This window comes from Syngnathus floridae, chromosome 10, assembly GCF_059516105.1.
Source record: "Syngnathus floridae isolate MCC-2025c chromosome 10, RoL_Sflo_1.0, whole genome shotgun sequence".
Taxonomy (NCBI): Eukaryota; Metazoa; Chordata; class Actinopteri; order Syngnathiformes; family Syngnathidae; genus Syngnathus; species Syngnathus floridae.
In genome coordinates, this window is record NC_142422.1 from 6,718,340 (window position 1) to 6,730,767 (window position 12,428).

The 12,428-nt window shown below is 38.6% G+C and overlaps 1 protein-coding gene across 1 annotated transcript in view; it reads right to left on the reverse strand.

Moving 5' to 3' along the window:
• The window catches only part of dnah5 (dynein, axonemal, heavy chain 5), a 57,532-nt gene that overhangs the window by 11,395 nt on the left and 33,709 nt on the right, over positions 1 to 12,428 (reverse strand). Inside the window, exons 61-76 of the mRNA XM_088388125.1 lie at positions 12,153 to 12,420; positions 11,706 to 11,829; positions 11,233 to 11,340; positions 10,864 to 10,978; positions 10,329 to 10,505; positions 7,426 to 7,629; positions 6,761 to 6,940; positions 4,573 to 4,710; positions 4,033 to 4,168; positions 3,736 to 3,917; positions 3,459 to 3,593; positions 2,769 to 2,924; positions 2,006 to 2,188; positions 1,539 to 1,643; positions 1,193 to 1,331; positions 399 to 513 (exon numbers count right to left, since the gene is read on the reverse strand). Of these exons, the coding sequence (XP_088244251.1) occupies positions 399 to 513; positions 1,193 to 1,331; positions 1,539 to 1,643; positions 2,006 to 2,188; positions 2,769 to 2,924; positions 3,459 to 3,593; positions 3,736 to 3,917; positions 4,033 to 4,168; positions 4,573 to 4,710; positions 6,761 to 6,940; positions 7,426 to 7,629; positions 10,329 to 10,505; positions 10,864 to 10,978; positions 11,233 to 11,340; positions 11,706 to 11,829; positions 12,153 to 12,420 (2,465 nt within the window). The remainder of the gene's footprint in view (positions 1 to 398; positions 514 to 1,192; positions 1,332 to 1,538; positions 1,644 to 2,005; positions 2,189 to 2,768; positions 2,925 to 3,458; positions 3,594 to 3,735; positions 3,918 to 4,032; positions 4,169 to 4,572; positions 4,711 to 6,760; positions 6,941 to 7,425; positions 7,630 to 10,328; positions 10,506 to 10,863; positions 10,979 to 11,232; positions 11,341 to 11,705; positions 11,830 to 12,152; positions 12,421 to 12,428) is intronic.

Here is a 12,428-nt window from a genome sequence, read left to right on the forward strand (position 1 = left end):
TTGATTGCATTTCATTAATATAAATGCCCCAATTTGCAGTTTTTAATCTGATCCTAGCCTTCAGAAAATACTTGAATTATAACGAATGTGCTGCCTGTGATCATTATGCTTTTTTTGGTAACCACATTTTTAATAGGCTGCTGACATCACAGCTGGTGCAACTTCTAAATATTGCCATGAAGAAAAGCCAGTGGCAATATGACAAACAAATCCCTTAGTGAGTTTGCAAATTAAATGGTGGACTAGGCTAACGAAAGCTGTATTAGATCTATACCATTAAACAAACTCTTTAACTACTTAAGTATGCGATGATGACCACTTTTCAAATTTAAGGAAGAAAAAAAATAGTAAAATCAATTAACAATTGATTAGTATTCAGAATTGTGGAGGGTTCTCACCTAGCCAGAGAAAGGTCAAAAAGTCCTAGGAATTGTCTCAGGGAAGTCTGATACATTACATTCACCATGCTCATTTCTGTGATCAAGAAATACAAGATGCTTCCCCTGGTGGCCACTGTAAACAGACAGACAAGTAATCATTACAGGATAAATAGCAGCTTCTGTTTTAATTAGCAGTGCGTACTTTATCAACGTTGACTATCACATCCCACACCGTGCCCTATTATCATGCCCAGTGCAAGTCAAGCACAAAGTCCGTCTGTGTATGTTGATGGAGTTGTCTTTTGGGTTTTTTTTGTCTTTTGTTAGAAACAGTCGTTTGCACCGTTGAGGGTGTGAAAGCAGACGACATGCTTCCAATGGAAGTGGTTCTCTCCCTTTCAAATTCACCGCAGGAGATGTGCACGGCCATAACTGCCTGCACATCATTCAAATTCACCAAAATCACGTTGCACCACCTGCACCACAACTTCCAAATTTGGTTTACGCCACCTGCAACATGGTGCAGCACAGTCTGCCAAATTCCCAAACATGCTTCATGAGGCTTGTATCTGCATGAAAACCAAAACGCACCAGTTTTTACACCCAAGTGCACGTGCACTGTCCACGAAAACACTGCCCCAAGAGTTAATGTATTTTGTGGCTGGACAGACCAGTGGTCCAGTGGTGAGTGCCCATTTGACCCTTCACTGTTATAGAAAGTATAGTCCTGCCCTCAAGGGTATATAAAATAAATGGAAATTACTAATGTACCACATTCAATGACAGAGGACGTAAACTCAGCTACGACCTACCAGGTCGATACTCCTCCCTGGCAGCATTGATTTGAACCTCCGTGTCAGCTGCAATATGTAGCTTCTGATTGACCTCTTCAGCTGTGCACTTGGTGTTGGCAAGAACAGCAATCAGACTTTCATCATCCACTAGTGAGCCCTACATATGAAAATACAATATTGATGAGTGTAAGTCAGGAAATGAAAGTGTAAACGTGGAATTTTATTTTCTCACAATATTTCTGTTGATAAGCAGAAAAAAAATGAAATGTGGAATCACATTGACTCGATGGAATTATTTTTTGTTTCATGCTCTCCTGTGTGTTCAATGACAGCTTTTCAACATTTGCGTAGTGTATCTCCTTACCTGTGTGCTGGTCAGTCGCCAGAGGAGGCTGTCTTCAAGCTCCTTCATCTTGCGCTTGTTAGATGTAACATCCTCTAAGAGATCTGTTCTCTCCTTCTCCAGTTCCTGATGGCATAAAACACTGTAATCACATACTTGACACAATATGCGAACTTTACAAGTACCAGTCTTGAAGTTACATGAAGGGAGAGTTCTCACTTGTCTTATTAATAGTATGTATGTGACTTTTATTTCTACTCAATGCTACTTGTCAATAGCTGAGCCATGTATGTGGTTCACCCAACACCCAACTACTTGTAACCAAGCAATCAAAAAAGTCAATTTTCCATAACATAAATATCAGTATCACAGCTTAGTGAAACTATGATTTTCAAGGAGTAAAAATACAATAACTCCAATACAACAACTGCTCTACAACAATCAACAAATTTGAGCTGTCTGGGCAAGTGTATTTAAAGAAGTGTAACCTGTTTTTCTTTGAGAATGACTCGACCTAGAAGCTGGTCCTCCAATCCTCTCATTGTAACAGTGAAGTCAATAATGGAGGTGCGGGCACTGATCTCAGGGGTGTATGCTGGGTTAGGCAGCTTGGTAGTCACATACAGCCTGAAACCCTTCATAACATCCACCTCTTTGTCCCCAATTTTTACCTGGAAAAGAAGACAAGAACATCTTTAACTGCATACTGTGCAGGGGCTCGGCTCAGTCATCTGTCGACCCATCTCCAGTTCAACACACAATTATATGGTGAAGTATCCTTGAGCAGGATACTAAACCTATAGTCGTTCCCCGGGGTGATAGTGTGAAAGCACTGAGAAGCCCATTTACAATACAATATTTGAACACAGTCCCATAAAAGAAAGCCATCTGAGTCCATTTTAATCCTTCTCATTGCAGTATAAACGACACGTTCACAGTGAATCCACAGTCAACTCCACTCCACCTTCGTCAAAGTAAAAATGGAAGATAACAGTTTGCAGTTATGACAGCTAGCTTCTGCAAAGACTTTCTAAAAGATGTTGGAGGTGTCTGGAAATGTTTCCAGAAGAGTGTTAGTGGTGACAGAGGTCACCGATGTTGCACAAGGGGGACTTGCCCCTTAATCTCTTTTGTAGTTTACTCCAAATGTATTTGCTGGAGTGGATGTAATCATCTAAGCAGGCTATTATGGAGTAAGTTTGCTGGAACAGACAAATCAACAAAGCTAAATGTCTGACTGAGTCCTCTTACCTTATAAGTGGATCCAGTCTTTATAAAGTTTTTCTCTAGAATGTTATCGAGGGCAGGATCCAACTCTTCCCCTACGTCCTCAATCAAGAGGGGTCGCCCAAGAGACAAACTGTCTTCAAGGTGGTTCTTGAAGTATTTATGATTTAGTGAGGTGATCTGAGAAAATGAGAATATATTTGACGTGAGCTTTTGGTACAAAAAAATCAAACTTAGCCAATTCAAGGATCTAATATCTCTTTGGGATGTGTGACGTTTTCAAAACATTATGAAAGGGTTACGTATTCATTTATAATGATGCCTCCCTGTGTCTACAGTAAATTGAATCTCATGATTAAATAAACCCTGTCATGATTCAGCCAAGAAACGGGGCCAAGAAGGAAGTAACAGTTAATTGGTATTAACCTGAAAACATTGAGCTGAAGGCTGAACAAAAGCATTTTCAAATGCATGACGGCAGAAACTAAAAACACAATGCCGTTATGTGACTGCTGAAGAGCATGTTGTTCTACATGAAACATTTTTATTATAGCTGTACTGCATCTACTGCAAAATAAGAATGTTCATATCTGTCTGATTTCTTTATTTCTATGTTATACCTGACAAGAAAAAACAAAACTATCAATAAATGAAAGTTGTGTGTTTTAAGAGAAAAATCTGTTGAAAGTGGGATTCAAATTTAAAAAAACAAACCTGCAACTCATTGCTGGCTTCTTTATTCTTAATCCAGATTTTTCCTTGCGTTTGAGGGTCAACAAGGAGAGGGAAGCGTGCAGCTTTGGTGGCAATTATGCCATTCTGAATAGACAGGTCATCGTTTGGAAGTCCCTGAAAAAGAAAGGACGAGTGACAAGCGCATCTTCAATTCTTTATAATAGCATACAGAATGAAATAGCAGATTTCTTTGAATAATGCAACATACGCTAGAGTATGTTTTGGCTTAACCTATTTAAGCAGTTTGATTACTGACCTGAAGATTCCACTCACTGACAGTGGGCGCATCAATGAGCAGCTCGGTCAGATTGAGATTGCTGCCAAATGGGATTTGACGCTGCTTCAGTTCATTTTGCCAATCGCTGAGTAAGAGGTTACGAAACTCCTGGTTGAACGGACCGGAATATGACAAGAATGCCGTTGCAAGCAGGATGTCACCTGGAGCAAAAAGCCAAAGACATTGAAAGCATACAATAGTGTCTATAAACTAGGCTATTGGGACAAAATAGGACTAGGACATAAGGAAAAGAAATACACTCATTGTTAAACTGACCAACGAGACGTTTGGTCTGAGCAGCAAACTCTTTGCTCTGCTCTGTCCATCTTTCCTTCTCGCCGGCTAAACCACTGATCAGATTTGAGGCGGTCTGCATTTTGTACCTGCAGCGCTCTGCATCCTCCAGCAGTGTCTGAAAGGGAGAACAGAGGAATGTAAAATCAAAAGTAAAGTCAATAGTTTTGGTTTGCTTCTCTCCTGATGAATCTGCCGTTACAGTTTTGCTGTCCCTTATGATTATTTTTGTGTATATGTTCAAACAGGTGAGGTTATTTTATTGTACAGTGCTTATTGTATAGCACATTTAGTCACTCGTGTCAGTTTGTACGTGTGTGTTATTTAGGCCAATATGCCGACTCAGTATTTCCCAGCTTTCTCGAGCCAAGCCATTCTATAAGCGTATGTATAATAAATACGCGATGGAGGGAGCACGATATAACATCTTGCCAAGAGCACCAAATTGGATAGGGCCAATTGTGTAGTTTCAAATGTCTTTCTCTATACCATTATCACCCACCCTCCACCCCCACATCTTACCTGTTTCTCCATCATGGCCTTCTCATACTCGCACTGTACCACATCCAGCTCGGCCTGCTTGGCATCCAGCTCGGCCTGAGCTTTCTGAAAATCAACGTGAGCGATGGCCAGTCGATTCTCCTGCACTGCCAAGTTAGCCTTGAAAAAGAGAAGGGGGAAAATTAAAGAAAAATGATTTGTGCTGGTTTTATTCCACACAAAACAGCACAAATGGTGATGGTCCCTTTTTCATGGGGAGCAAAAGGTAGATGGTGTGTGAAAGAAATGACAAATCAGAAAAAGAAAGGCTGAGTGGAGAACTGGTAATCTACTCCTGACATGAGGGATAAGTAGAGAGAGCCTCAGCAGAGTGCAGACCTCAGATCAAGGTGGGAGGATTGTCTGCTCTTTAAATCGACACACATAATCCCTGGAGAAGAAACGTTTTAAATTATATTTGTAATCTCACTGTAACTTGCGCAAAAGTTAGTTTATTCATTACGAAAAAAAATCTTCTAACCCAGTTCAAACCAAACTCTAAGATACAACAAACAGAAAATATACGAACCAAAAGTGAGTTAGTGTCAATGTGTAGAGTGTATTTAATTTATTTATAAAGTTCTGCTTTGATAAATCAGCTTTCCAAAATTGCCGGGAAAAATGAATATCCACATTGTACTGTAGTATGAATGCACGTATAGACGATTCTATGTGCGTTGCAGGTATTGAATGCAGACAAGTTGTGAGAACTGGAGATTTACAAAAAGTACTGACGAGAACCTGAGGGGGTATTTTATGATTAGAGCTGCTGAGAAATCTTCTGTTGAAACACAGATTTGGAGAACAGTGTTAAGTGTTTGTAGCTGCGTGAGTCTGATTACATTGTAGTTGTATATGGGGCAGCCCATCTCACTACCTCTCTGTTTGGTAGCCCAGCTCTGGGAGTCGAGCACCATTGCGCTGAAAATCAGAAAATCAATTTGCTAGAATGTGTTCTATACTAAGGTAACAAAAAATACAAGCAGGGAGTTATCATGGGGCTGTTGAGACCGAATGTGTGCATGACTTGGAGAACAGAAAAGAGATGGTAGCATAGAATGTGAGGGAAGCACAGGATTGCCTGAATGAAACAAATTCAAGCACTGCAACATAGTAGATCGGAAAGTGTCACTTTTCTTTCCCCTATGTATTTTTATGCGTCATATTTGCCCAGCACTCGAGTCGACTGTGTTTCATGCGTCATATTTGCACAGCACTCTAGTAGACAGTGGTATTGTTGTAAAACTGTTATATTCAAATAACGTAATTGCTTCAGGTTTTCAAACAACGTCCTATAAAAGGTTCAAGTTGCATTTTTGCTGCTCTTATAAAATCCCAAAAGGTGTCACCAAATTAGAATTGGAAAGAAATTATTCAAATACGTATAGCATACATGCTACACAATGCAAGTCATATACAGACGAGACCATTTTGTGTAGTGGAAAGTCAATTTATAGATATGAGTGCAATGTTCCACAAATCCAGTATAAAATTAATTTAGATAAATATTCTTGATTTTTTTCCTTAACCAGAGGAGTATGTGTCCGTCATTGTAATTCATTATACATTCATCCATTTTCTATACTGCTTTTCCACATTGGGGTGGTGGGTGGGTTGGAGCCTATCCCAGCTGACTTTGTACACCTTGGAAGTTCCCAGATATAAAATATTTTTGTACTTTTTAATTGGGGGAGTAGTACTGCACTCACATTTTTTATCCCATTTCGTGTTGAAAATGTTTCAGCAGGTTTCCAGTGAAACGTGTGTGACTGGAATGTTTTTTTAAACACCGTTTTTGCCCATAGGGTTGAGATCCGTTTCCAGGTCTGTGCTAAATGGAGTACTATAAATTCAAATGGAATATGAAAACTTGCATTGAGAATGGCTTCATTCTTGCGTTCTGTTTCAAGGACACATAATCTGCAACCAAACAGCCAAGATGTTGGGGTTATGAATGAATCTTTTCAAATCAAAGTGGGGCTGTGTTGTAGCCCGTGGCTCTGCTCTGCACTGACGTTTGTCGGGCACATTCATCAGTTAGCAGAGGAGGCGGGAGACAAGGGATTTTGATGCACATGTGTGTTTGATGTATTTCTTGCAATAGTTGTATTAAATAACACATCAAGGAAAGTTCTAATTTGTCAAACAATCACGCTGCACTATATATTACCTTTAAGGGCAAGACTTCCTTGTTGATGGAAAAGAAAGTGGCCATGGCTTTGGTCCAGGATGCAAGGCCAGCCACATTACCGCACACTCTTTTAGCCGTTTCAATGTTGTAGTCGGGCATGTCAAAATAGGGCTGCAGGAGCTCCACCGTCTCTTCATTAATAGTGTCTTTGGGGAATTGCTGCAAGGGAGAAGGGTGCCAGGGTTAGAACAAGAAAGCATGGGGAGGGGATACATGAGGAAAAGAAGAACATATACAGCAGGTGGGGTTAGAAAGCAAGCCTAAGAGGAAGAGGAGGGATTACCCATATGCTCAGAGGCTGCAGGTCTGATGCACTAATGAGGTGAGAGAAAGTGAGCACTGTGGAGCTGATGCATCATGGAAACAATGATAGCGAGAGATACAGGGGAAGGAGGAAATAGAGTGATGGGAAGTTATAACAAAATAATCTTAATATTTTGAATTTTAGATGATCTCTCTACAAATGATGTAGCACCATGACTTTGGCACATCTAAACATCACAAAGAATACAAAAAAAACTGATGAGGTCATGAAAAGGCTGTTCTTTTCCTATGTTGGATGAAAATCTATATCAGCCATACCTTCCCAACATCTGGTACACAAGATGGTACTAACTATTGCTGCATATGATTGTAACCTTTACCTGTAGGCTGCCCAGAAAATTTCCAGCTGTTATGAGTTTGAGAGACTCCTGCCATGATGGAGTGTTGCAGTTTTTCTCTGGGTCGATCTTCACAGGGTTTACCCGCCTTTGGAAAAGCAGCAGCACGCAGTCCATAATCCTCATGATGAGGTGTGGGGGACGCCCAAGTGTGCGAACCGTAGCAATGTCAGATGGCTTGATTGTCTGAGCGGAAAGAAGAGTTGAGTCTAAAATTGGATATTAACTGATCTGTGATAACATCAAAGTACAGTTGATGAGGGGATCTCTCTGTGGAAAGTTTATCTATGGATTTAGGGGGTGGGGGAAACAAACACAAATAAAAACATGAATGCAGACTAAAATAAACATTCCTGAACTGTGCAATGAATGCAGAAAAAAAACAGTAATATGCTGCAATATTAGATTATCGATTAATTGGCAATTAACTCATTATCAAATTAATCAACAACTATTTTGAGTAATGGTTTAAAGCCATTGTTAAAAGTAAAATCTGCAAAATCTTCTGATTTCAGGCTCTCAATAATAGTTATTCTGATTTCCGTACTCCTTATGAAAACAGACTGATTATGTTTGTTTTTAATCAAAGAATACATTTGCCAGCATCAGGTTGTACAATTAATCGATTTTGAAATATGACAATAGGGCCAGCCATAATGCATACTACATTTAATAACCTGTATATTTTATTTGCACATTTCATTCATATCAGTTCATCTAGTACTTTCCTGTTATAGCCCGTCGAATGTTTTCAACCTCGCAAAATTATAAGAGCCAAAACAAAACAGTGGCATCAAATGCATAGAGATTTAGACATAAGTGTGGAATCAATTTTGAAGTGAGGTTGAGGCCAGGGATGTGTTTCTCCATACCAAATTGTGTTTTCTTTGTACACTGAAGCACAACATGCTGGGATAGAAAATGACCTCTAAGCAAACTGTTCTCATGAAACTTGAGTTTCAGAATTGTAAATACTAAATAAATATCTATAACTTCAAATCGTTTAACAAGTAAGCGACTTGTATGGATAATTTGAGGGGGTATTAGACACTAGATGAGTCAAAGTTAGATGAGCTTTCCCTTTTCTTTTCCTATGACCATGTAAATCCCACACATCTTTTACATTTCAGTGTTAAGAGCAGAGAATGTATAACATGGGACGCTTAAGGACTAAAAGGAGGGAATAAACACACATGTAAGTAAAGACAATTTTTAAGATTACTTTAAGAGACCCATACAATTATAGAGACAGAAGAAGCTAAAATCAAAGCATTCCACATTGAGAGCAACCTTTGGAGACCCTATCTTCTCATCTCATCTGCTTTTTTTTTATTTATATTTGCTCACTGCACAGTTTTAGAGTAATTTAACGTAATCATCTCCAGTGCAGAAAAAGAACATAAAGGTGAGCCTATCCAGACAATGCATATAATACCTGAAAATGTCTGAGAGTTAGGTGGACATATTCATGCTTATGTGTCTCTTACATATTTTGATTGACGGACAAAGTTGTGCAATTAAAACAAATCTGAAAGTCCAAAACTAGCTGTAATGGATTTTACATCCAAAATCACATTATTTTTCCAGTAATGTTCTTGGTTACATTTACATTTTAAAACATTTAATTAACAGTTAAAATAAATTAGACGAACTGTAAATATTGACAGGTTTTGTATCTTTCATAGAAGATATATTTGGTAAGTTCACCGTAGCGGTTTCATCGCACTCTGTAAAATTCAATGACACCTCTATGAATTGTATTTTACGGACTATAAGTCACTTCTTTTTGCACAAGCTTTGAACGCTGCAGTTAATCGTCCAGTGCGGCTTATCCATGGATTTTTAATAATTTGTATGATATTGTAAGAGTACTTGTTTTGGTAATATAGATAATGGAAATGAGCACTTTTAATTAAAATGCCTGCAGTTTATAGTCCGGTGCGGTTTATATATAAACAAAACTGGATTTTTCACTAATAATAGCTGGTGAGGCTCATATTCAGGTTCGACTTATAGGCCAGAAATTACGGTAATGCACTTTATATGATCAATTCTTTCGGACTCCTTAGCTTAAGAAATGTCTGCTTAGGACTATATAACAATACCTCAGTGATGCACATATTATTATTCCAAATTCACAAAGCATATATTTACATTTATCATTTCAACAATTCCAACGACAACAGTGCTTCACTCCACATTTCCTCCCTATTTAAAACAATAATAGGCAGAAGATAAATCACATCTATTTAACAATTGTGTTGCAAAAAGAAGAAAGAAGCAGCGACACCATTTTACATCAAGTAACAAGGAACATTTGACCTTATCTCAGGTGCAGAACAGCTGTAAGCTTGCCATATACAGTCAATCACACTCAGGGTCTATTTTTCATATTCAAAAGAATGAAACTAATGTGTCCTTTTAGGATGCATCCAGTTTCACATCCACCACAGCAAGATAAAAATTATAATCAGGAACCTGCCATTGTTGATTTGCATGCAACTAACCACCCGGGAGCCATGCTTTAATTACAACACAGCTTCTCAGCCAAAAGCAACGTGCTAACTATAGACATGCCCCGCTGTCACACCAAAACCCTCCAGAGGCGCAGGGATGGAGGCAAAACTTATGTACTGCTGCTAAATGGCACTCATGTCATTGATCTTTTTTGAAGTGTTGTTTTAGACACAGTCAAGCGCTTAAGTTTTATAGTATTGCTCTTTGGTTTTGTCTATGAGTTCATCTGTTTCATTAGGCTACCGATGTCTTGTCTTTCTATATATGATTAGGCTGACCACATGGCAAGAACATACAACAATGGAAGCTCAATAAGACATCTCAAAGGAACATGGCGTTGAGAATATTCTGTTAGTCCAACACTGTACCTGCAGTGCAGCCTCGGCCTCTTCCAGTGCAGGCTTGGCAGCTTTAAGTTTCTGCTCAGCAATGGCCTTGTCAGCTGAGATCCGATCTAAAATGGCCTCGGCCTTGTCCTTGACTTTCTGAACCTCCACTTTAACTCGCTCAGCTGCCTGGGCTTTGACTGTAACCTCTTTAAGCACCTTTGAAAGACAAGTATTATAAAGTATACAAGTTTCCATTAAATAGTACATCAAATCTTACACAACTCTTAATATTTGTATAAAGCAAACATATCACAGTAAAGATTAGTCATCTCGGTAGACAAAAAAATCACCTTGGTAGTAAGCTCTTACTGCCAAGCCGTACAAAATGTAAAATGCCGTAGTTTGAATGAAAATGAGGTATTCTATGGGGATTATTTATTTATGTTTTTGTAATTGATGTTTACCCCTAATTGAATGTGCTTGGGGTAAACATGCTAGTGTGAGAGAAAAAAACATCTATTAATACTGTAAATCAATTAATATTCAGTTAAAAGTTACAGCTTCTAAAACTCACCATGTCAGCCTTTTCATTGGCCACCTGTAGTTCTTTCTCTTTTACCTCCAGCTCTTTGCTGAGTCCTGCTACCGACTCAGATGCTTCTTTTAGTTTCTGGAGGCCTGTGTTCATCCTAATTAGGTGTACGAACAGTATTGTCAAACAAACAAAGCACAACCACAAATCACAAAAAGCACATTCACATGTCTGTTTGTCTATATGACTATACGGTTTGGGTCAGACATACTTTTCCAGTTTATTTTCAGTCATACTTTATGTTGAGCACTTATGCCACATTAATGTGAAAATCAGACAGTAGAAAAGCTGAAAAAAATAATACATGTCTTCCGGCTTTCTTCAGTGTTGAGCTGCGAGTTTTGGGTTTACCTGTTAGCCAAAGTCTTAACTTCCGATCTCTTTTCCTCATAGATGTTCTTGTAGCCCTGGATGAAGGATAGGTAGGACTTGGGTGTGACATGAGTGGAGCGTCGATATCTGCAGTGAAATTAGTATACTGTGCATCACTTGATTTGTAATAAATTGTATTTTGTTCATTTATTTCCAAGAAAGAACAATGGATGGAAGCATATTTGAAGTGAGAACGTAAACATATTTATGCTTATTTGTCTTTAAGATATATTACTAATGAAAATTTAAAAAAAAAAATTGAGCTATAAAATGCTGATTTTAAAACTTGCGTGTAAAAAAGTAAAGGCTTAAGTTAGCTGGATTTTGTTCTATTTGTTTTGTTATGCATAACAGACAGACGGCAGCATCCTTCATCTAAATCTGCTGCTATGTTTTATTATTGTTAACATGCATAGTGACAAATTGTCTGGAATAGCTGATCACTGTCTGACCTCTGGAAGTAATCCACACACTTTTCAGCCACTCCGTCATGAAAAGAGCCCATGCATTGAACAACCTCACTCTTGACTTGAGGTGAACAGTCAATATCAAACGCAGACACAAAGTGCTCTGAAACTGAAAACACAAAGTACAGCGAGAAAGACCAGAATTACAGAAAGTACATTTACAGAAATCATACAGACTTTATTGTCATTTATTCAGCAGCTGGCAACATAATGTAGTCAGTCTGAATAGGAAAATAAAATTGAAATGTTTTTCATATGGCAATGCCTGAGCAACAGCAAAGCAACAAAAGTGATTGGTCAATTTTATATTTTTTGGCTTAAATATTTTTGGGGAAGCTAAGGAAATAAACATCTTTTAGGAAGCAATGAAAACACCGATTGTAAAATCTCTACATGTTATAATCTATCAACATGCCACGTGTTGGTATGTACCTGCAACAAGAGCATCTTTAGGCCAACGTCGGAACCAATCCATAGTGCAACCAGATATCAGCGCTGGGAATTTTAGAGCTCTGTTTCGGAACTTTTCCCCAACAGGTGAAAAGCACAGAATAACGTGAAGGTTGTTTCGAACTCGTGACATGAAGTACTCATACAAGTTTTCGTTGGTGGGTGGACGTTTTGGAAACTCTCGCTTCATTATCGGGACAAGATCACTGAGGATCTCGTCTATTTCATCCCGTGCAAACAGATTTGATACCTGAGGAC